This window comes from Acartia tonsa, chromosome 3 (genome assembly GCF_053477335.1).
Source record: "Acartia tonsa isolate MP-2025a chromosome 3, ASM5347733v1, whole genome shotgun sequence".
Taxonomy (NCBI): domain Eukaryota; kingdom Metazoa; phylum Arthropoda; class Copepoda; order Calanoida; family Acartiidae; genus Acartia; species Acartia tonsa.
Genome location: NC_137262.1, coordinates 7,155,759 through 7,179,872, shown reverse-complemented (window position 1 = coordinate 7,179,872; position 24,114 = coordinate 7,155,759). Strand labels below are relative to the sequence as shown.

The 24,114-nt window shown below is 33.7% G+C and overlaps 2 protein-coding genes across 3 annotated transcripts in view; both read left to right on the top strand.

Annotated features, from left to right (window-relative positions):
- LOC145313194 (uncharacterized) overlaps nucleotides 1-24,114 on the top strand; it is a 243,398-nt gene that overhangs the window by 208,664 nt on the left and 10,620 nt on the right. The window contains exons 12-15 of one of the 2 annotated variants that reach the window (XM_080152484.1): nucleotides 6,348-6,441; nucleotides 6,733-6,811; nucleotides 7,585-7,656; nucleotides 12,573-12,680. In XM_080152484.1, the coding sequence (XP_080008610.1) occupies nucleotides 6,348-6,441; nucleotides 6,733-6,811; nucleotides 7,585-7,656; nucleotides 12,573-12,680 (353 nt within the window). The remainder of the gene's footprint in view (nucleotides 1-6,347; nucleotides 6,442-6,732; nucleotides 6,812-7,584; nucleotides 7,657-12,572; nucleotides 12,681-24,114) is intronic. The other variant, XM_080152485.1, reaches the window with a different exon arrangement.
- On the top strand, nucleotides 16,390-18,148 carry LOC145313195 (uncharacterized). The gene is made up of 2 exons (XM_080152487.1): nucleotides 16,390-16,521; nucleotides 17,016-18,148. Exon 2 carries the CDS (start codon nucleotides 17,035-17,037, stop codon nucleotides 18,022-18,024), a length of 990 nt encoding a protein of 329 aa, XP_080008613.1. The 5' UTR covers nucleotides 16,390-16,521; nucleotides 17,016-17,034; the 3' UTR covers nucleotides 18,025-18,148.

Below are 24,114 nucleotides of genomic sequence, written 5' to 3'. Positions count from 1 at the left end.
CCTAGAATAAGGAAGAATTTCCTAGAATAAGGTAGGTCTTCTTAGAATAAGGGAGAATTTGTTAGAATAAGGTAGATTATCATAGAATTAGGAAGTATTTCTTAGAATAAGGTAGATCTTATTAGAATAAGGAAGATTTTCTTAGAATAAGGAAGAATGTCTTAGAATAAGGTAGATTTTCATAGAATTAGGAAGTATTTCTTAGAATAAGGAAGAATTTGAGGGAATAAGGTAGATTTTCTTAGAATAAGGAAGAATTTCCTTGAATAAGGTAGGTCTTCTTAGAATAAGGGAGAATTTGTCTAATTAAGGTAGAATTTCTGAGAATAAGTAAGAATTTGGGTAAATAAGGTAGATTTATTAAGCATAGTTGTAATAGTGAGGAAAAGGAAGAATTTCTACGAATTAGGAAGAATTTGTAAGATGGTGGACAGAGGTCACCTTCCTTTAGTGAGAATTTGTAAGATAGTGGACAGAAATCACCTTCCTTACAGAGAATTTGTAAGAAAAAGGAAAGTAAATAGCCTTCCTATACCCAAGGAAGGGAATTTCTGTCCTTTTTAGGAATGACTTCATTTTCTTCATATGATCCAAAAATTCTTTCATAGAGTAGATGCTCCACTTGCAATAAAAATATTAAACTAGAAACATGTACAATGTACATATGCATTTATTGTTGGTGTTGTCATTCTGTACATTATACCACAAATCAAGAGATAGGCATTAACTGATTAATTTTTATAAATAGGCCAAGATTCTTTTGGATTTTATCTTTAAGTTTTAATTGAATTTAACATTACCCCATACAATACCATAGCCCTATAAAAAAAATTCTTATATAAAAGTAACATGATCTCAGTCAGTCTGTCTGTCTGTATCGAAGGATCTCGCTAACAGCAGAACCAATATGGTTCTCCTTCACAATGTAGCTTCTCATAGGTCCTGGGAAGGTTTATAACTATGTAGGGGGAGGTTTACTTTTTTTACTTTTTACAAATAAAATAAAATAAAATGGGAAGGTGGGAAGGAATGGAACGCCTATTTGTCGCTGGACTTTTTATATGCTGGTGCCATTACCAATCTATAGACCAACACATAAACACTTCCTCCCTGTTGTCATGTTCGCCTAGAGGTCAGCAGAATCTGAGATGCATAAAAAAGGGCATACGGAACATACGGAACAAATTCATAGAAAACAAAACACGCAAGTACATGTACAAATTTCTAAGTATCAATAAAAAAGGAGGGTGGTGTCTTTTTATCAAAAAATTCTAATAAAAAAGTATGGCGATACATAATAAATAGTATATGATGTTTATTAATCTAAATGAACCAATACTTGATTTGTTCAATTTCTATGAACCTGAAGAAAAAAAAACTACTAGATGACATGATTTGTTTAAATAAGAATACCAAAATAGATTTTCTCTAAAAATAAATTAATTCTAAAAATGATTTTCCAATTTTCTCCTAAGTTACAAGTTATTAATTTGAAGACCCACTATAAAAAAATCTTCATTGCAGTTTAAGTTTTATATTCATGCATTATATTCATGCACCCCCTACAAACACACATACATACACACATACCCACAAACACTCCCACACACATACACACACACACACACACACACACACACACACTCATGCTGAAATGCAAGGAAAATGTATGAACGATTTGCTTTTTGCAACAATCGTATCTGCATATAATAGAATTAAATTAGATTGCACTACTGTATGAATTTTATTTGCCTGTTTGAAAAAAAGGCACATAGTGTTCACTTTTTCTCCAAAAACATCTTTAAAGGCTTGTTTGTCCTTTGTATGGCTTTAAGGAGCTCTAAAACAATGGTTTATTGATTAAGCCTCAGGAAAGTATATCAAATCAAAAATAATATTTAATATATAGCAAGGCTAATATTCAACACATAGGTATTGATCTGTCTGCTTGTTTGTGGGTCTGTAACGCTTTTGGTCCACCCTTTTTTTTGAAAGAAAATACAAAAATGCATATGATGCAAACTCTGTTAATGGGAGGTCTATAATGGCATTGTCTGATCTGAATAAAATTTATATCTTGAATCTCTTTAATAAATGTGAAATTATCATAAGTAATGCAAGATCAAGGAAGACAACGTCCATTAATAAATCCTAGTGAAGCGTTGTAAAGTTTTGGGCTTTAGGTTATAAGAGAAATTAAGGCACTACAAGTAAAACAAAGACAAATGTGTCAAAAATATCTGTAGTTATTTGAATTAATATTGTGAAACGCCATACAGACAGCTCAACAGACAGATACCATAAAATCCTTCATCCTAGATTGTTTTAAAAAATCTATTGGGCATAAAGCTTCGCAGATACACAAGAATAAAATATAATTTTTACAACGAGTGTAAAGCAAGTGATTAAATGTTTAAACATGCCTGCAAACTAAAATTACTTTTTTTATGAGACTTTTAATAACTGTAAATGTTATCCTAGTAATTGCATGCTTTAAATAGACGTTTCATTTAATAAAGAAAACAAGCTTGTATTTATTCCTTGTTAAGATTAGAAGCATTTTTTTTGACGTTTTAAATACATACGCCCCTAAAGGTTTCCAGTGACGCTTGAGGAAATAAGGGTTGGGTAATTCGACCCCCCCCCCCCCCCGATTTCAATTTTAATTAGAAAAAGTAAAATAATCTTTATTGTGAAACCAAATAGGTCCAGTGGTTAGTTAAATCCCTTTGCCTGAGTTAGTTTGCCTGGTTTTTGCGTTCGAACCCATTAATGATAACAAGTTTAACAGGCTAAGGATATCCAAATGGCCTTAACCCTCTTTATATAAAAGCTTGTATAACAATTTATTTATGCATTTTTGAAGTTAGTTACCAAGAGAGGGATGTCTCATGTTAAGAAAGACTATTTTGCCTACACTTTTTTTCATTAAGATAGTTAAGAGAAAGATGATTCGTCTTAAGAAAGACTATTTTACTTACAAATATATTAATAGTAACAATATTATAAATGAGTAATATGATTATGATATGATTGACTGATAAAATAGTTTTTCTTCTGGCGATATTTCCCTCCCTGAATAGTTACACACATATAAAAAATTGTTGAAAGCTGAAATCGTGATTTTAAAGTTGATCAGATCAACAAATAGTTCAACCATTTTTACCACAAATTGTACAGGGTGCTTTAGTAGAAATTTGCATAGAGCAAAAGATTTTTATTTAGATTGCGTAATCTAAATTAATTATATATTGCATCGTATTACATACAGCTTTCTGTGGATATTAGAATAAAAATGAAAAAAAGGCCCGGTCTAACAAAACTTTTAAAAATTTTATTATATATGTATATTTTAGTTTCCGTGTGATACGATGCTATACATGATTTTTCAGTATATCTGAGAACTGGTTCTAATCTTGCGAATATTAATCGGTTTCGCAGCCATGTTGGAGATTATATTCTTTGCAAATGTGTATCTTTACCTTTAAGTTAACTTTTGTATTAGTCTGATGTGGGTTTTTAGGCTATTTTACTTTAAATCCATCAACCATTGAAAAAAAATGAATTTTAAAAGCTTTCCTATTGATCAAAATTGGTCGAAAGACACATTTTTAAAATTCAAATTGTTGGAGTTTCACCCTGTAGATTAGATAAATATTTATGCAAGGAAGAACCAAGGCCATGTTTTTTTAAACGCCCCTTAACTTAAGAGATATAAAAATCAAGAGATGAAGAAAAAGTAAAGAGGAGAGAGAGAGAGAGAGAGAGAGAGAGAGAGAGAGAGAGAGAGAGAGAGAGAGAGAGAGAGAGAGAGAGAGAGAGAGAGAGGAAGAAAGGAAGAGCTATAGAGTTATATTGGAGTGTTCTTCTCCCTAATTTAGTTTCCTCAAACAATATGTCTTTGATTTCTTTTTTGGTCGATAATATAAATTCTAATTTTTCAATTTCTTTATTTTCGTTTTACCCATTTTTCAAGATCATTTATAAATATTGCAATTTGTTAACTTAGAATAGAAAAATAGACTTGCAGCATGGCTTTGAAACCGATTAATGTCCGCTGGATTATAACTAATTCTCAGCTATACTGAAAAATCATGTATAGCATCGAATTAAGGACAATTTTCAACGAATATTAAAATAAGTATTATAATATTAATACCAGTTTTGTTAGACCCGGCGTTCTGTTTTAATAGTTTTCCATTCTAATATCTGCGGAAAGCTGTCTATAATACGATGCGATAAATAACTATTAAACCTCTAATAAAGTTTCTATGATTCAAATAGGAATTTAAAAATCATAAAAAACGGAAGAGGGTTAAAAGTATGGAATGGGGTCTAAGTCGTGCAATGTTTACATGGTTTATAACAATTTTGCAATGCCTCTTAATTTACGAGAGAGATAGGTACCCTAGCTATTTTCCGGCCAATGTAACAAGTTTTAGTGGTGCACGAGCCTATCATATTTAACATAACCTATTTCACCCCAGAGAAAACACCCCCCCCCCCTCTTCATTCTATCATTATGGATATAAAAATATGTGGATATTATGACAGGGGAAAATTTGTCGTCAATTTAGGTTGCTAACATAACATGGATATCATTTATTGGTCTGTTCGTTCATTCAAGGGGGGGTTTTAGCCAGCTAAAGTTTCACTTTATTAGAGTACATGATAACCTGGTGTATTATCCAAGTAATAATAAATCCATTTCTAACTTTACTTGCCCTCTGCCTTTTAATTTAGTGTTTAATTTTACATTCCGAATGAAAAGTCTGGATAGTTTTAAATATTTTTTTAAACTTCGGAAATAAATTTAGTCTTTTGGCTAGGAATACAATATAGCTTTATCCATAAGAAGCGCAGCAATAACAAAATAACAATTTTAAAACAACAAATGAATTAGTTATGGACAGGTTCTTTTTACAGTGGTGCTATGCTGCTGAAAAATAATATAACTGGGTAAGAAAAGTTTATGATATTAAAATAATAATGATGTTTTATTGTCCTAAACGTCCTGATTCATAGAAATTATTCGGTACAGTTCGTGTTCTATAAATATTGTGAATAGTCAGCCCGCATTCTTTAGCTTAGTTTCTTTAGTTATAAAAATCAAGGACTTTAATTGTATGAAAGTAGGCTTGAAATAAAGCAAAAACAACATAAATAAGACTCAAAAAGAATAAATAAAAATACCAAGATAATAAAGACTGAACTATAAAGCTAAAAGAATATTATTCAGATACTTAATCCCACTATAAGATTCCAGCTTATAAAACATTACTTCAGAACGTGCCAATAACTATCATTTTAAGAATGAAGTTGATATGATAATTTGATTTTAAATAATTGACTGCAACATTCCTAAACAGCCTGCCTTCTATTTTAGTGATATATTGCATAGCCTACATTTAAAGAAACAGATACGCATCTAGGCATAACTCATCTCTTTTAACCAAAACATAAATACATACCTAGGTCTTTTTTCAATGTAGTCAAAATTTTATCAAGAAGGGATAAAACTATCTAAAGAAAACTATTTTGCAATTATTACTTAGATCTTAAACTAGATTATCATACACTCTTTCATAGGTAAACTTGTAAAATAACGATTGCGACCTCCTTTTACCCTTTTTCTCCCCTCCTACTTGATGAACAAAGTGATCAGTAAGTGATGCCTTTGTTAGCAACCTAAATTGATGACAACTTTTCATAATATACTACGTATATTTTGCCATAGCAAAGTATACAATGACAACAATAAACAAATTAACGTAATTGTTAAAATACTGTTTTTATCTCTGAATTTCATAAAAATTTTCTTGCTGCATTAAATAACAAGCGTAATTTTAGGGCTGTAATTGTTCATTAGGATCATTAGGTCTTAGTATTTTGAGCTAGTTAACCTTTTTCATGCTTGATATATGACCAATGTAATGTTGTATGCAGTGCAAAAGTGTAGCAACATTATAATTTGCTTTAACATCTCATACTTTATGGAGTGTTATTGTTTTTGTGTTGTACTTCCCTTTGGTCAGTTACATATTTTAATTTTCTAGAGTGTAGTTAACTTTTTTTAGCTTGATTTGTCAGAAATCATTTAATAGTTTACTTTTATAATTCATCTGTAAATACTTGGATCTTGCTCCAGATTTTCATGGACTCTATTAGAGTAATACTCCCAGCTGGCTAAAATAACGATACTCTTCATCCACATTCTGTACCCCATCATCTCCCCTTCTAATGAATGAACGTACTGACCAATAAATGAGGTTCATATTAACAACATTAATTGACGACAAATTTTCCTCTGTTAATATATCCACGTATTTTATATCCATTTGTTTTAGATATTGCGAAGTCACGTGATGGTCCGAGTTGGAGGTGGCTGGGACACACTACAGAATTATTTGGATAAACATGATCCCTGTAGATGTAGGAGAGGTAAGGTTTTACCATATTTTTGGGGGCGAAGCTACTAATCAAGATGCCATGATCGGTTGGTCTTTAAAATATTATTTTTATGTGTGAACAGAATGGTGTGAGTTTGTGCGAATTCATCCAGATTTAGTGACTGTAGTCCAAAACTTTGGAATAATATAAATTATGGAAGTGTTGGTAAGAAAACAACTTCAATAAGCAGTAATCTGTTAAATACTCTTTTTGTTTAGTTTTTCTTATTTTAAATTAATTTTTTCAAAAATTAAAATTTACCATCACTTGCCAATTTTTTAGGTCACAGATCCACCACCGGTGCTCACCTTGCCCTCCGTCACAACAAGTCCCCCATGGCAGCTGGAGTCACTTACGACAGGTATAATAACAACCAGGACACTGCTGCCCGCCAGCAGGCTGTCAACGGCCGCCAGCAACAGACAGCTGGACGCAAGCACAGGACGCCTGGCCGCAAGCCGCTGGTTAGATAGCAGAGGGAGAATGGTTTCTCTCTAGGCGGGAGAAGCTATATAAGGGGGAAAAATATTAGTCCTTGGTCCAGATATTATTAAAAACATACTTTTTTCCATATTTTTTATGCATATGACATTTTTCAAGAGGCATTTTGCTTTTGATGTATTTTGTAGCATTAATTGTATTAACATTTTTTATTTTTAGTTAGAAATATTACTAATTTACTAATCATATTGTATATTAACCCTATTTTGTAATGTTTTGATGTTTCATATATCATATTTTTGGGGGGATTATTTTTTTTTTTTTTTAGATTTATATTTGCAATTAAAGTAAAAATGTAGCTTACATTTTTAGTCTTTATGTGCCATTGCTATTTTAATCATTTTATTTTACAAGAATGTAGTTTAATTTATTATGTTAAAAATAATGTTTTTTAAGAAAAATTTTTAGTAGTTATTCTATTAAATTTTTAATCTATTTGATTCATTTTACTTCCCATAAAGCAGGGATTTGGCACCTGAAAAAATCTATTTCATTGCCTTGTATTTTATAATTCATAAGAAAATTAACAATTTAGGTTTATACACGGAAAATGAAGGCATAGTAGTTTTCTTCAAGGGCCAAATCCCTACTCTATAATAAATATTTGACTAACCCAATAATCTCTCTGTATAGACATGAGTTGTATTTTGGTAACCGCAAAATCTCCGAACCATTTCTGTATCGCTACATGGATACAGTCAAGTGGTAAGACACAATTAAATAGTAGCTCTGCTACTAAAACTAAAAGCATTATGATAATTCTAACTTTTATATTTTATGGTGTTTTGAATGGTTTGATTCAGAAATAGGTCAATATAGAAGATAAATTAAATAAAAAATTGTGGATCATGAAAAGAAAACAAAGTAGCGGGTTTCGTCGTATTTTCACAGCAGCGTTTCTCCTAACATAATAATAACCTACCAAAAGCTACGTGAAAATACCACAAAACCCGCTACTTTGTTGTCTTTCCATGATCCCAAATTGTCTATAAGATTATCTTTAAACTAACGATGTGAGGAATGCCCCTCATAACTTTATCTTCATGTTATCTATCCCCATATTTTTAAAGATTTTAAGTCATTAAGTAAAACTTTCCAAATCAATTTAATTAAGTAGATGACCATTAAGATAAAGGTTTTCCTAAACTTAAATTTTAAAAACTTTTTATATTCCTAAATCAAACCAATCAAATGTGATTTAATAATGAATAAGGTTATGGTATTTTATTTTTAAAAATGTATCTATATTAAGGTGTTGGAGAAAAAAAATTAATTAAACATTGCATGTGATATTTTTATGAGAAGATATATATTTCTATTTTCTTGAATGGTTTTACAGACAGTTGTCCGCGGAAACGCAAATTAAAATATTATACTAAATTTTTGTGCTTAGATCCGCAGACCCTTACCTTTTTGTTTCTGTAGACAATTTTTGTAAAACCATACTAGATATGATTTTTCATCACGAAATCAGAGCCGTGGTGGAATAATAGTTATTTCTCGCATCGTATTATAAACAGCTTTCCGCGGATATAGAATGTACAATTATAAGATTAAAACCAGTTTTTTAGTCCCGATGTGCCGAAGGCGCGGGATAAAATAACTGGTTTTTATCTTATGATTGTACATTTTTATATTCGTAGAAAGCTGGATATAATACGATGCTGGAAATAGTTTTTTCGTATGGATGAGAACCGGTTCCTATCCACCGGATTCGAATAAATACGAGAAAAGTTTTTATATAAATGTTTAATTTCATAAGATATAATGTAAGGTAGAGCATGTGTAAAAAAAAGCTTCTGATACTGCTTATACTAATATGGGACTAAAGCTTGCAACCGCATGGAACTATACTGCCCTAACAACTAACAAAACAGATATTTAAAGAGGTATGCGAAACAAGAGTATCTATTTGGTGTTTTTTCTGTGATTTAGATTTTAGGAAATTAGCACTTTTTATGATTTTATTTTTATTTCAGGCACATTTTTAAAAAAATTTAAAAAGTTTTTTTTCAAAATGTCAGTAAAGTGGGTTTTATCTTTAGTTTAATTCAAATATAATAAAATTTTACTAGATTATTTCCATTTGGATTTAAAGGTTTTAATTTTATTGACACTAATTCTTTGCAGTTCAATAAAAACGATAAGATTTTTATTTTTAAGAAAAATATTAGGGCTCGGCAGCTGCGCCTTTATTGCGAACAAGCCCCAAATTTAAATCCGCTTATGTGCAAAAAAAAGTAAATTCCGAAAAGATGGATTGTCTGTTTAGGAACAGGTTTAGACATCCAGCTTAATTTTAAGGTTATAATATGACTATTTACACTCGGCTGATGCGCGGCTGCCGAGCCCTGAAAAAATATTTTCTTTTAAGTTTAATAAATGTGGCTCGTGAAAAAATGAAAGTTAAAATGTTTGGCTGCTACTTCATATTATAATAATCCTTCTAAATCGTGTTATAGAAATTATCCTCGCTAATTCTTAAAAAAAAGAGAGCGCTTAGTTGGTTAAGGGCTGATTTTTTTAAGAGCATAACTATAAAATTGTGCTTTATTATTGTACTAGCGGCTACGCCCCTAGAAGCCTCTAGGAACACTTAAAGTGGAGGGGTCATTTTTATTGGGAGGGTGGAGACACCCTCCTCAAAAATAGTTAAAAACCTTCTCTGGACATATAAGAAGCTTCGTTGTAAAGGAGAACCATATCGGTTAGCGAAATCCTTTCCTACAGACAAAAAAGCTTAATACTTTATATAAATTACTAGCGGCTACGCCTTTTTTGGGGAGGGGGGGGGGGGTGCCCCCCCCCTCATTTTTAATATTAGTTAAAAAAAATTCAAAAAAAAATTTTTTTTTTTTGGGGGGGGGGGAGATTTTTCATTTTTTGGGGGGGTTGGGGGTGTCCCACCCCCCAAGAAAATAGTTATAAACCTTCCCGGGACTTATGAGAAGCTACCCTGTTAAGGAGAACCCGATCGGTTCAGCGGTTAGCGAGATCCTTCGGTACAGACAAACACACAAACATCCTGTTACTTTATTATAAGGATTACTAGCGGCTACGCCCCTAGAGGCCTCTAGTGGCACTTTAAATGTTTTTTTTTATGTATTTAAAATATGGTTTTTTTTTACGTTTGACGTTTATTTTTCGTTGAACTCTCTTTCTAAAATCGAAAATTAAAAAAAAAATTTATTTCTCTAGGGAGGGTGGTGGTACCCTCCCCCAAAATAGTTATAAACCTTCCCAAGACATATGAGAATCTACCCTGTCAAGGAGAACCCGATCGGTTCAGCTGTTAGCGAATTCCTTCGGTACAAACATACAAACACACAAACACACAAACATCCTGTTACTTTATTATAAGGATTACTATTACTCTTTAACAATATTATTTAAGAAACAAGGAATTTAAAGCGAATTCAAATGTCTTTTCTAAGATACAATTTTGTTATGTAAAGAGTTGGGATGGTTCTATGCTATTTTGTTGCATAATCCCTCTTTCTTGGTATACTTTGCCCCTAGTTGCTATAGACGCAGCCGCTAGTTAAACCTAAATGCACATTATCAAAAAAAAAAATTTGTGAGCACGTAATTGATATGCTGCTACCCCCCAAACAAACTCTTTTTACTCGCACATCACGTTTAATTGTAAGCTAATACCTCTCCAAACTTTTTGCATATACTTCTTGTCAGATAAAAAGTTCCTAATTGTGTTCGACTTCTGTAGTGTTTTAAACAAGCTCCTAATTTTGCCAATTATCGAATTTGAGAAGCGCAGCTACTCTATAACTATTACTAGTATAGAGTATATCACTAAGGATAAAATAAGATTAAATTTCAACTAACAAATATGTACTTACAACCAGGCATCTAAAGTGATAAGACAATGGCCGATAGATTGATGTACATCCCCCAATGATGAGATACAAAATTACCCCTTTTGTAGATTACAAATAATGGTCGAAGCGTTTGGAAACCCAACTTCATGAACTAACTAATCAAAATTCAATGAAAGTCAACAAAGTTGTTAAGCCAACCAAAAAGAAAGAGTAATTATAAAAAAAACGTTGGGGACTAGTGTAATAAACACCCCAATGTACCATTCCTCACTTTGTACTTACAACTGATTTGCCAAAAAAATCTATTAAAACTTTTGTTTTCTATCTTTGGTGTTAGCTTTTTATAGCTGCGCTATATATGGATATAGTTTTCTTTTTTAAAAACCTTTGAAACCTCTACACCTTTTGAAATGAAAGTTGTCGAAATTAGGAGTCTTATATACATACATATCTCTTAGCACAATAGCATGATCATATTTCTAATAAATGATATCTATACCACTCTATAACACTATTGTTGGTTTCTGTAGTTGTTTAATACTTAAATGTCACAGTATAGTTTAGTTTTGAAATTAGATGATTTTAATGTGACACTACATATTGAACGGCTGTAGAACCCACGAACGGATTGTAATGCACTTGACACCCTATATAACATACTAGCGGCTTCGCCCCTAGCCTCTAGGGGCTTTGCCCCAAGAGGTTTGATCAACTTAATTTTTCGTATTTTAGATTTAAAAAGAAAAAGTAAAAAAAAAAATTTTTTTTTTTTTTGGGGGGGGGGGTATTTTCATTTTTGGGGGGGTTGGGGGTGTCCCACCCCCCAAGAAAATAGCTTAAAACCATCACAGGACCAGTAGGTATATTCCCTGAAGAGTAGAGCCCAATCGGTTCAGTGGTTACTGAGATCTTAAGCTTCAGACGGACAGACAGACGGACAGACGGACAGACAGACAGACAGACGGACAGACATCGTTCTACTTTGTATTATAGATAACGTATATATTTCCATTGTTTTATAGAATACCAATAAGGATATCCATTTTATTGTTTTCAATAAGTTTTTTCTTACATATTGATAGTTTAAACCGGGTTAAACGTTTTTTTTAGTGCGTAGCTTCTTTACAAGCAAATTCTTACCTTCGTTTTTTATATATTTTTATCGTTTTATTTCAATCACATCTCTAACTTATAATACAGTAGCTCCTTTAATCTTTAACTTTTTATTTGATCAACTATTTAAATTGAGAAAAAAATTATCAATCTTCTTTATCATCCTTGCTTATTGTTTAATCTTTAAATGATCGATTTACTCCTAAAACAATTTGATTAAATTTCGACATCTTTGTAATTGTTATCCCTTTACAGTTATTGGCAATTTTTAAAACTATTAGAAAAAGATCTGGTAAATTGTACGAAAAAAAACACATCACTTCCACGTTAACACAAAATTAAAAAGGTTGCACCACACAAAAATAATAATATACTAAAAAGATTCTCTATAATTTACTTTGTCTGTTCTTCGTTTAAGACATTTGTGGACCTTCTGAAGAGAATTTCAATTCTACCTTTAGCTGTAAAATAAGAATAAAAAGAAAATGTGGATTATTGCTGATCATACAAGAACAAATAAATGAATACCCTGAAATGTAAAGACTCGTCGGTCTAACTATATCGGACATACATATCAAATCAACCAGTACCTCGAATAGTTTAGCTTTGCTACAAATGAAACTTTTTGAGTATTACTTGCGTTACCAATCTATAGCATTGTATTATTTGTAGGTGTGAGTCTCCAGGCACCCCCAGACGACGGTCATCTGCCTTCACAGGTTCCAGCAGGCAGGGGTCTTTCTGCTCCACAACACAGGAGAAACCAAGGGCTTATTCAAGGTGAATATATTTTTGATCTCTGAAAAATCTGTTATGAAGCTAAATAACAAACCATGCTTTATAATTCTATGAGAAGGTTATTTTTATAAATTCCTATTAAAGCGCATTAGTAAAAAATGAAAAATAAAATTTAGGGTTCAAGCTAAATGTCATTTTTAGTAAATACTTTTCTAATAGTAAATCTGTTTGATGGTCTACTTTCTTTCTTTCCTTCTCTTTCATTCTTTAGTTTTTTTTTCACGTTCAAACTTTTGAGTTCTGACATCATAGTATTACTGGTATAAGACACTATAGACATAAGATTTTCTATAGCTTAGAACTATATGATGTAAAGGCTAGACATAAAAATATAAATTACGGTCAATGAAAGAAAAGTTTTGACACCCTATTAATATCCATCAATATTGTAAAGCGTCAGAGGTTTTGACCCTATTCATTTCCTAATCACTGAATTTGCATTTTTCATCTAAATACAAAATTAGGAGCCTATAAGAAACTTTATTAGAGTTAACGCTAGACAGACCTGAGGTAGGCATTTGAAAAAATGGAATCGGAGAATTAGCATTTGAGTGACGGCAAAACTATTTTTATAAAAATCTGACTCTACGATTTAATTTTTATAAAAAGAATCCGATTTAATTTTTATAAAAAGAATCGACCTCTAGTATTTTTACCTATCAAAAAAATGAGACTTTATTTACCCAATTATAATTTTCAAAGTAATCAAAACATTAGAATAATCCATCTAGAATTTGTCTAATGGTTGCTAAGAGGGAGGGAGAGCATTGCATGGGGAAAACGTTTTGAATTAATCTCAAACTTTCATTAGTTTAAAGACTCTCTCTCCAATACTCTAATCTTATTCAATTTTATAATTAACTATTTCTTTTTATAATTTATTACAATATTCAATTTTTAGATTATTTGATTTGAATAAATCACTTATGAATTTGAGTATAAAAAGACGAATATGAAAAATAAGCATCTCTAATTTTATCTAAAATATAAAATTGATTTAAAATTACGTTTTTAACTTTTGGCAAAAACTAAAGTTATCTAAACTAAACTTTATTAGATAAACAGGGATGAAATTTTCCCAAATAATATTAAGATTTGAAATAAAGTAACCTTTTGAATAGAAGTGTTGACTTGTACACAGAAATATAAGCTTAAAGAGTTGCTACGCATCTAAAAAATCAAATTAATCAGACCGAATCAAGGCCATATCAAGACAATTGAAAAGATTTTTAGCAAAATCAATTTGAAGAATTAATTGTATAAAAGAAAACTTCATACAAATATATATCAAAGTCTATACATATTAATTCAAGAAGAACAAAAGATTTTTTGCGCATTTATAATTTGGATGCCCATTCTCCATATAATAAATCATAATTTTGAATTTAAATGGAAATGTTCGAAAAAATTTGACATGTAAATTATATTAATCATTACAAAGGTATTTCAAAATCAAATATCTATCTTGTATAATGTAATATTTTTCAAACTTCTTTTAATTGTGTGTTTTTAACAATAGTATTCCATATAGCATGTCACTAAAAAGCACAATGTGTACTTAAAAAGATATCCTTAGCTTTATTTATTAGGATAAGCCTCCCGCTAGTTTTTAAATAGTTGTCAGAGGTCTTACAAATTCTATAAACTATAGATGTTAAATTATTTAAGATCTCTAAAACAGGTTGACCAATAGTCTTGTCCTTTTAAAGCTATGATAAAATCTTTCTTGTTTTTTTCCTTTTACAAGGATTATGCCGGTAGTTGTAAGAAAAAGTCACCTCCAAATGAAATGATTTTATCTGAATATTAAAAATTTTATATTATACCTAAGTAAAATGAAAAAAAAATACTTTTTTATTAATTTGAATGACCCCCCTTAATAAGAGACAGAAAGAGACCACATCATTTGGCCCCCAGCACTTTTTAATTGAAAAATTGGTACAAAATAATGAAATAGCTTCATTTGTTTGTTGTCTCCGTGTTGGTGTGACTTCACTACCGTATAATGCCATTTCTGCTAAGTGTTTTATATCCTATTACATAAAGTAGTAAGTTTTTTGTCTAAAGCTTAAGATCTCAATAACTACTGAGTCGATTGGATTCTCTATTTTAGGTTGGGTTCTCATAGATACTATGGTGGTTTTTTGGCTATTTTATTTTCAGATTTAAGTCTTGGGATGCATTTAAGCTGTTTTTAAGCCCCTGTATGTTAATAGGAAAAATAGCGGAGGAAAAGAAGGAAGCAGCAAAAAATGCGGTTCTTATTAATTTAAATACGTGAAACACTTTGCGAAAGTGATTTCACAACTTTTGTGCTTTATAAAGTTCCGCATTGTTTGAACTTGGCCAAGGATATTGTAGCAGACATTAGATCACAAGATTATAGACTTCTCTAATTAAACACATTTACCCTCCAACTAATTTATTTCAACCATTATATCTTAAAATAAGTTTTGATTTAGTTTTTGTGTATGCCATCAATCTAAGAACTGTTGATATAGGTATTAGCTTTGAATACATGTAGTTCATAGGCACATCATTTTTTTTATTCCAGTTTAATAGTACCTTTTTCTGCTCCTTCAAGAACTAGTTAAGATTATTTTTAAATTTTCAGTTGGCCAAATACAAAATAGGAGAATATGTCAATTACTTACAAGTGAACAAAAATGGTAAAGCACTCTATCTATGTTAACTCTATGTATTTTTTTTGACAAATGACAATTTAAAGTAAATGAAACCAAGACTTAATAAATCTCAGCAAAAAAAAAATCATTAATATCTAGAAGGAAACAAATTTAATATGGTTTAAGCAAATTATTAAAAATCTGTAATAAAATGTTGAAAGTGAATAAAAACTTTGAATGTTACGCAAAATTAAAAATTTTACGCCTTAACTATACAAAAGAGATATTAATCGTTTTATATTAATAATGAAATTTAAGTAATTATAATTAGTTTTACCTCAGCGAAGGTCACATAGGTTTCATGCTTTAATAACAAAAGAATTTTGTATAAAGAATGTTTTCTTATTATCAAATTTGATCTTTAGATTATACTTTGAGAAGGACACTTCAATCGACTATTGGTATTATTTTCAAACTGTGTGTATAAGAATAGGCCTTTACAATATTTTGAATAGTTTTGGTGGATTTTTGCTTCAAAGGGAAGCTTTAAAATGCCCTAATCACTAAAATAGTTTAGTTTAGTTTAGTTTAGTTCAGAGAGTCGGGCTGAGCACACGCATTTAGCAAGCTCTCCCCCGCCCTACCCCATGTGTTAAGCTCAGTTCTACCTTCCCCCTCTCTCTCAACTAGTTCCCCTCTCCCCACTGCCCGTGGTCACTCCGCAGTTGGAGGAAAGGGAAGACACTGTAGCCAGAGGGCACCTCGTATTTAGGCCTGGCAATGTGTATGTGTTAACGTATCGGTCAATTGTTAACACAAAAAAAGTGAAAATAAAACATTAATGAATTAAAAGTTTTTTTTTAACTTATGTGTAACCTAATCGCTTTAACTTAATGAACAATTTTTGGTGAAAACACTCTCAAATTTTTTTGATAATTTTATGATAATTTATCGGTCTGGCAACATTTTACCGGCGCAAAGTACTCCCGACAAATAAGCTCTCCCATTGGCTAACATTTTTTCGCGTCCCACCATTGGTCAGCTGACCCACACTCACTCAGCACCCTCGGTTCCGCCATCTTCACTTCATCATGGCCTGTAGTACGTGTGACAACCCAGAATATTGGTCAAAGTTTAAAACAAATTTGGACGCTGCTTTGGATGTTAAGTTTAAAGAATACGATGCGAATATAGCTAAGGTAAGGGATGAGCTTATTCATAGTACTTTTGCCAGTCATAAAACCGAAATAAACGATATTAAATTGAGAGTCTCAGATTTAAATGTTAAAATTCAATCTATCGAAGGTATAGAAAATTTCGTAGACGCTAAATCTGTTGCAAGTGAACAAAAAGCGATTAGGACCACGATTACACAACAAAAAGACTATTTAAACTCTGTCGAATCGTCGAGAGAAAATTTCGTCAAATTTCAACTTCTACAAAACTCGATAAGAGAGCAAAGGTGCCGCGATTGGAGTTGTAGAATAGTGAATTTTCAGCAGCCGTGGAGCCGTGAAAATATTACAGAGTTTATCATATTTAGAAACATTATAAGGCCCACCCTTGAAGCCGCTCTTAAACGTGGGGAATTAGAATATATTCCCTCACATTTTTGTGATATCGTCGAGCGTGCCCATATGCTCCCATATACAAAGGGCCAGATCCCCGTTTTTATTTTTCGTTTTATGTCTAGATCCTACCTCGACGCGTGGATGAACAATAAGAAGGCTGTGCTTGACCGTTACAACGCCGAGATCAAGAGGTTCAATCCCAGGAACAACGCGTCACCGGTCCCGTTCTTCCCCAATAGGTTAGTCCAGGCGAAGCAAGATATGTCCGACCTCAACAGGAAGACCATGACCTTTGTATATGCCACAAACCAGATTTCGAGGGCCAAAGTCGCTGGCCAACATGTCCAATTTCAGCTCAAGAACGGCAGCCGCTGGATACGCTGCCTTAACCCGTTTGGCAAAGACCTGAAGGAAATGGCCCAACCCATACCTGGAAGCGAGGATTTTTTTCTGTCAGAGGCACCGCCTATCCTTTGTTTCAACAAGCTAGCGCCTGAGGAAAGGAAAACATTCTTCTCTAATCAGGCTGACTTAACAGAGGATGACTTCCCAAGACAGTTTAGTACGATCACAGCCCACCCTTCCAGCACGATTCAACATAATTTAACGTCTGCCCCTGCCCCAGCTCTTGGGGACCTAGCTGTGTTCCCTCCCATAGACTCTGCCGCAACCGTCGCAACCGCCGCACATACAGCCGTTGCACCAGCCGCACAGCCCACACAGTCAGTACCTGCCGCCGTCGCATCCGCAGCATCCGCAGCCGCCGCTACCGCTGATTTCACTGCCGCACCTGCCGCCGCGCTCACCGCCGCACCTGCCGCCGTGACCGCCGCCGCATCTGCCGCCACGTCTGCCGCACGTGCCGCCGTGTCTGTCGCCGTACCTGCGGCATCTATTGCCGTACCTACCGCCACACACACCGCCGCACTTGCCGCCACGTCTGCCGCATCTGCCGCCACGTCTGCCGCATCTGCCGCATCTACACCTGTCGTTGACTCAGCACCTTCTGATCCTGTTGCCCCTGTCGTTGACTCAGCACCTTCTGATCCTGTGGCCACGAGGGCCAAAGCTAGAGACACCGCCAACAAAGCTAAGCAAAGCAAAGCTACAAAGGCGGTAATCACATCATGAGGTTAAGTATCTTATACGTCGGAAAAAAAGGTACCTAACAAAAATTATTATCATCATTTTTAAATTCATTTACAAAGTGATTTATTTCGAAAAACTTAATGTTTATATCCACGTAAACTCTATATTATTATAATATTATTATTAAATATTACCTAACTTGTTAGAACGCCAACATAGCATATTAATTTCAATCTATTTTTCTTATTTTTCTTTTCTGCTGATTAGCATATAAAATACTTGGAACTTGTATGAAAATGAGTAGGGGGAACTAAACTAGCTTGAAATGTGTTGCCACCCCCAACACACACATAAACTAAACGCTATCGGAATAACCATAGTAAATATGGTAATTTTTTTCGCTTTAACGATAATATATTGTATATTACCTATTTTTATTTGTCCACTAATATCTACTGTGTTTCAGATGTCCATACTTGATGTTAAGACGATTCCTCCTGCGGTGCTCCTGGACCAGCTCTACTATGACAAACCTCCCTAATGATCAGATTAACCAGGATTACGGTAACTTAAACGATAACATTGGTCTAAATCTTATGAATCCGATTTACGGCGACTACTTTAACGATTTTGAGAATGAATTCGGAATAAATTGCGTTTTTTCAAGTGAACAAGGTATCGTACAGAAACTAAAAACATTCAATGAAAACCTTCTCAATATTTTTAGTATTAATTGTCAGTCATTACATTCTAAATACAATGATATTGTCTCCACTGTAGACTTCTTTAGGCAACATGATATCCACTTAAATGTTCTGTGTTTTCAAGAATTATGGCTGAATAAGGATGTAAATATGGATTGCTATGGAATTAATAATTACGATTGGCATGTTAAACTCCGCACAAAAAGTAGGGGGGGAGGGGTGGGTATTCTAGTAAGCAAATATTATAAAGTAGATAAACTATTTGATAAATTTTCATTTAAAGAAAATATTCTTGAATCTATTTGCTTAAAAATTTCCCACAATGGACTAAAGTTTTGCTTACTAAACTGTTATCGGCCACCCAATCAGAGTAGTGCTGAAATAGAAGAATTTTTTGAACTTTTTTTGGACCTGATTGATAGAATAGCAGCTTTAAGCATACCATACTTCATTGTGGGAGATTTCAATTTTGATCTTTTCAAAATAAATAATATAAATAGCAACTCCATGAGAATTATTGAGTCTTTTTCTTTTAACGGTATCATAAATACCGTTACCAGAGCTACTAGAGTAACTAGAACCACTGCAACCCTTCTTGATTTATTCGGGGTAGGTAACTTTATTCAAAACCTAATGTCTTCCTTTGTTTTAACTTCAAAAATCTCCGATCACTTGCCAATTATTAATTCATTCCGAATAGACAGAGTAAATAAACCCAAACCTCCAGATTTCTTTGAAAAAAGAGAATTGAATGATGAAAACTTTGATGCCTTAAACTATGCACTCTACCACACTAACTGGAATCACGTTTTAAGTCAAGACAACACAAACATTGCTTATGATAACTTTATTTCAACTTTTTTGAGACTTTATAATGAAAAGTGTCCAGTTAGAAAAAAACGAAAAAACAAACGTACCCAGCCTCAGCAGCCTTTCATGTCAGACTTTTTATTGCGTTGTAGATTGCATAGAGATATTTTGTACAGCAACTTTTTAAAAGATAAAACAATTGAAAATGAAAGTATTTACAATGTCTATAGGAATAATTACAATAGGCAAGTGAGAAGAGCAAAGATTGAATATTACAGACAACAAATAAGAGATGCAAACGGGGATGGGAAAAAACTCTGGAAAACCCTAAAGGAAGTCATTGGGTTTAGTAAATCTTCCCCTGAGTGCACATACCTTCAAGTAGGCCCAAATAAAATTGAAAATGACCAAGAAATAGCTAATGAATTTAATCGTTATTTTAGTCAGATTGGGTCTTCCCTAAGGCCTGAAATTCCTTCCACCCCCAAAAATTTTTTTGAATATTTACCACCCCCATGTCAAGATTCCCTCTTCTTTGAGCCATTGTACCCCTTCAAGGTTATTAATATCATTCGTAGTATTAAACCTAAGCGTTCCACAGACATAAATGATGTCTCGATGTATGTTCTGTCTCGCTGTGCTGATACCATTGCCACTCCCTTAACACATGTTTATAATTTATCACTTCAAAATGGCACTTTTCCTGAAAAAATGAAAACTTCCAAAATAGTTGTCCTTCACAAATCAGGTTCACTCAGCGAGGCAGATAATCATCGAGGAATTTCACTCATTGATAACTTTTCCAAACCCATTGAAAAATATGTCTGTGAAACGCTGGTTAAGTTCTTGGAAGATCGGTCTTTTTTTAGCAACCGCCAGTTTGGCTTCATGAAAGGGATCTCAACCTTTCACAATGTATTGAACTTAAGCACATTGATCACCCAAGCACTCAGTCGAGACACTTCCTGTATGGCCATATTTTTGGACATAAGGAAGTGTTTCGACATGATAAATAGGGACATCCTTTTTAGCAAACTGGAGAATTCAGGGATAAGGGGGGTTGCACTTGATTGGTTCCGTAGTTATTATGCAAATAGAAAACAGCGTGTATATTTTAAAGGCCTTTTCTCCTCCACAATTGAATTCATTATCATTGGCGTACTTCAGGGGTCAGTCCTGGGACCAATTCTTTTTTTGATTTTTATCAATGACCTTGTTTCATGCAGTGAAGAGATCCTAATCAATCTCTTTGCTGATGACGCAGTGGGCTTCATTGAAAAGCAGAATATTATACAATTGATCAACCTTGCAAAGGAGCTTGTCCCCAAACTGACCCAATGGTACAATGCCAATAAACTTCTTATTCACCCCCGCAAGACCAAATGTATGGTCTTTTCCTCCCCCCGTGAGATACTCACCCCCGCTGAGCTCGCCGCTAAGACCAACTTTGAAGTCTATGTAAACATGAATAATCATAATGAAAATGATGAGTCAAAAATCACTAAGTTGGATCTTGTGAGCGGTACCAATGAGGGTAGTATCAAACACTTGGGAATTCAATTGGACGAGAAAATGAAGTTTTCTTATCATCTTGAAAAAGTCTATAGCAAAGTCTCTAAAATAATTTATAGTATGAAAGTAATGCGTCATTTGTTGGACAAGAAACACTTAAAGCTACTCTATTCTTCTTATATTAAGTCGAATATCGAATATTGTTGTCTCCTGTTCACTGCCTGTCCTATGTATCTGTTAGCACCAATCATTAAGTTGCAGAAGCAAGCCATTAGAATAATCGAAAATTTACCTAGCAGAGCTCACACAGCTGAATTCTTTAAATCTAATGGCATACTTCCATTTAACCTGTTAATTGAATTCAATGTTTGTAAATTTATGCACGCCTATAAATTAGGCAATTTTCCCAAAATCTTTGAAAACACCTGGAATTTTGTTCAAGACAGACATACGTATGGCACTAGGAACAGGAACAACTTTGCTTACGAACCGGGCACCAATAGAAACTTTCTCCTGCACGCCCCTCTTAACTCTTTCCCAACTATATTCAACAACCTTCCACTTGAAATTAAACTAATTGATAATAAAAATATTTTTAAGAAAAAATGTTTTACTTATTACCTAAACAAGATTGAGTTTTAAAAAAAAGCATATATTTTAAAAAAAAAAAAAGCAAATATTTTATTTTTGAAATTAAACTGATTGATAATAAAAATATTCTCAAGAAAGATATTTTACTTATTACTTACTATCTTAAAAAAGCAAATACTTTATTTTTTCTCTTCCTCTATTTAACAATTTTTTTTGTTCTAACTAAGTTTCTATTCGTATCTTTAGCCCTCGACTTTTTGTAAGCACTTAATTTCTATATCAAAAAAATAATAAAACAGCATTTCTTTAACCTCAAATCTCAACGAGTAGGTTCCGTAGGAACCGACATACATACCTATGTATAGAGTAGCTTTAGCATAGTTTGTTTCTTATCCATTTTATTCATTTTACATTTTATATTTTGACTTTAACTTCTTCTATTATATTATATATTTTTTATCAAGCAACTAACGAATCGCGCAACCTCTACCTCTATTTTATCTAATAAAAAAATAACAAAGTTTTTTCATAATTTTGACCAAAATATATTTATTTATTCAAATTTAGATATCGAAAATTTTGTTTAATATATGACTATCGCTGACTGGACTGGTTAAGCTCATGTAGTGGGCATAGCCATCTACTCGTCGTAGTCGCTGGAGTCGCCGATGTCGTCGGGTTCCTGTTGGAGGAGCTCCTCCACAAGGTCCTGCTGGACGGTGACCAGGCGGTCCATGGCGGCGATGGAATCCATGTTGGCCTGGAAGGAGCGGGCGTACGTGGGCATTACTGATATTAACCTCACGACTAACCCATAGTTGGAATACATCATGCGGAGGATCTCCTCATCGATGGCGTCGTTGCGGAATCTCCTCCACATCAACATGTCGCCCTCGTGCACAACGCCCAACAACCTCCTCTTGACCATAAACCAGAGGTCCAGACAGCGCCTGTCTACCCCCGGAAACGGGAGTAGATCAGGCACTGCCGCGAGGTTCAGCAGCTGCTGGACGCCGTGCACGGGTGCAGGATCATCGACATCATCGCTAGAATTTAACATAGCGATGAGCTCCTGCACCTGTTCATGGAGGGGAACATCTTCCTCACCTCCAGCCTCCTCCGGAACTTCCGGCGCCCCGTCTGGTAGAGCACCTTGGCCTTGTCCTACTTCCTCTTCTTGATCTGACATCTTGGAGACAATTGAAATTTGACCTTACCTACCCCATATTTATACCCCCCTTGTGTTTTAATAACATGCATTATGCAATCTTAATTTAACTTATTAATTAGTAAATAACTTTCCCCACTTCCGATTTCCCGCGTATTTCCCCTATGCTTTACAACCAATTGTCTCCCTCCCACCCCTTTTTCCTTTATTTTACTGTGCTTTACCGGAAAACCACTCATCCCCCCACCCCCTACTTTTTCTCCCCCCCTAGCATATACCAAACAATAAGCGCCGCTCTGTCTGCCTGGCTGGTAGCCACGACCGCGCACAAACCATTCACCACGCCCCATTTTATCCCCCCCGTTTTCCTCCCCTCCTCCCCCATACCTGTTTAATTCCTCGACCCATCTCCCTTATTCTATCTAGCCTCTCACTTCATCTACTTACATTTCTTATCCTTACTTCTTTTTATGATAATACTAAATTAATCCATAGCAAAATATTAATTAACAGACATCCTATTACTTTGTACATCTTTCAAATAAAAAAAACAAAAGTTCATAGCAAGATATCTAGGATTTATTAAAAAACAAATCAATGCATTTATGGTAAATTATTTTTAAAAAAAAAAAAAAATTATATTTAGCTACTTTTTTTTTCAAAAAACAAGACTGTATTATTTATTTCTCACTTTGCAGATTTTTTTTCGGTCGCCTCACTGTTGTTTTTTGTGGACGTCTTGCGGATAATTCCGCGGTTGTTTTTGCGGATATTTTGCGGATATCTTGTATATAAAGTCGTAGAGAACTTGACCATAACTGGTCCTGACCAGAAATGGCCAACTTCTGGAGCTATAGTTGGAGACAAGCCCCCTCTTGTGCAGTTATCCGCTCAGCAATTTCACCTAATTTAGTTTCATGATACTCCATATCCTTGTTTGGGTTGTATAGTGTGAGTGCCAACTCGGTTTCTAAATAACCCTGATGGTATAGTAGACGGGCTACCTCACGACGTACTTCCTCACTGACATTGTCACCATTAACTATATTGAGAAGTCGTTGATATGTTATTGTCAGTCTATTGCGTAGCGGCTGCCACATTTGTTGGTACTCTTCCTCTCCGAACATTTTCGTGCCTAAACAACAGAAAGATCTAAACTCCACTAAAGCAAAGCTATAACAAATTGTGCGCGCAATAGCACGCCACAGCCTTTTTTTAACATGACCCACTTTCACCCTTTACTTTCAAAAAGAGTGAGATCAATGGATTAATGTAAACGTTTTCTAGCACAAACCACTCTCCTCTCACCTTCCCTCACCTCACCCTCCCCCATATTGTTGCCCCATT

Bases quoted from the DNA above. Each gene is read 5' to 3' on its own strand.
- LOC145313195 (XM_080152487.1), top strand. From the start codon at position 17,035: ATGAACAATAAGAAGGCTGTGCTTGACCGTTACAACGCCGAGATCAAG.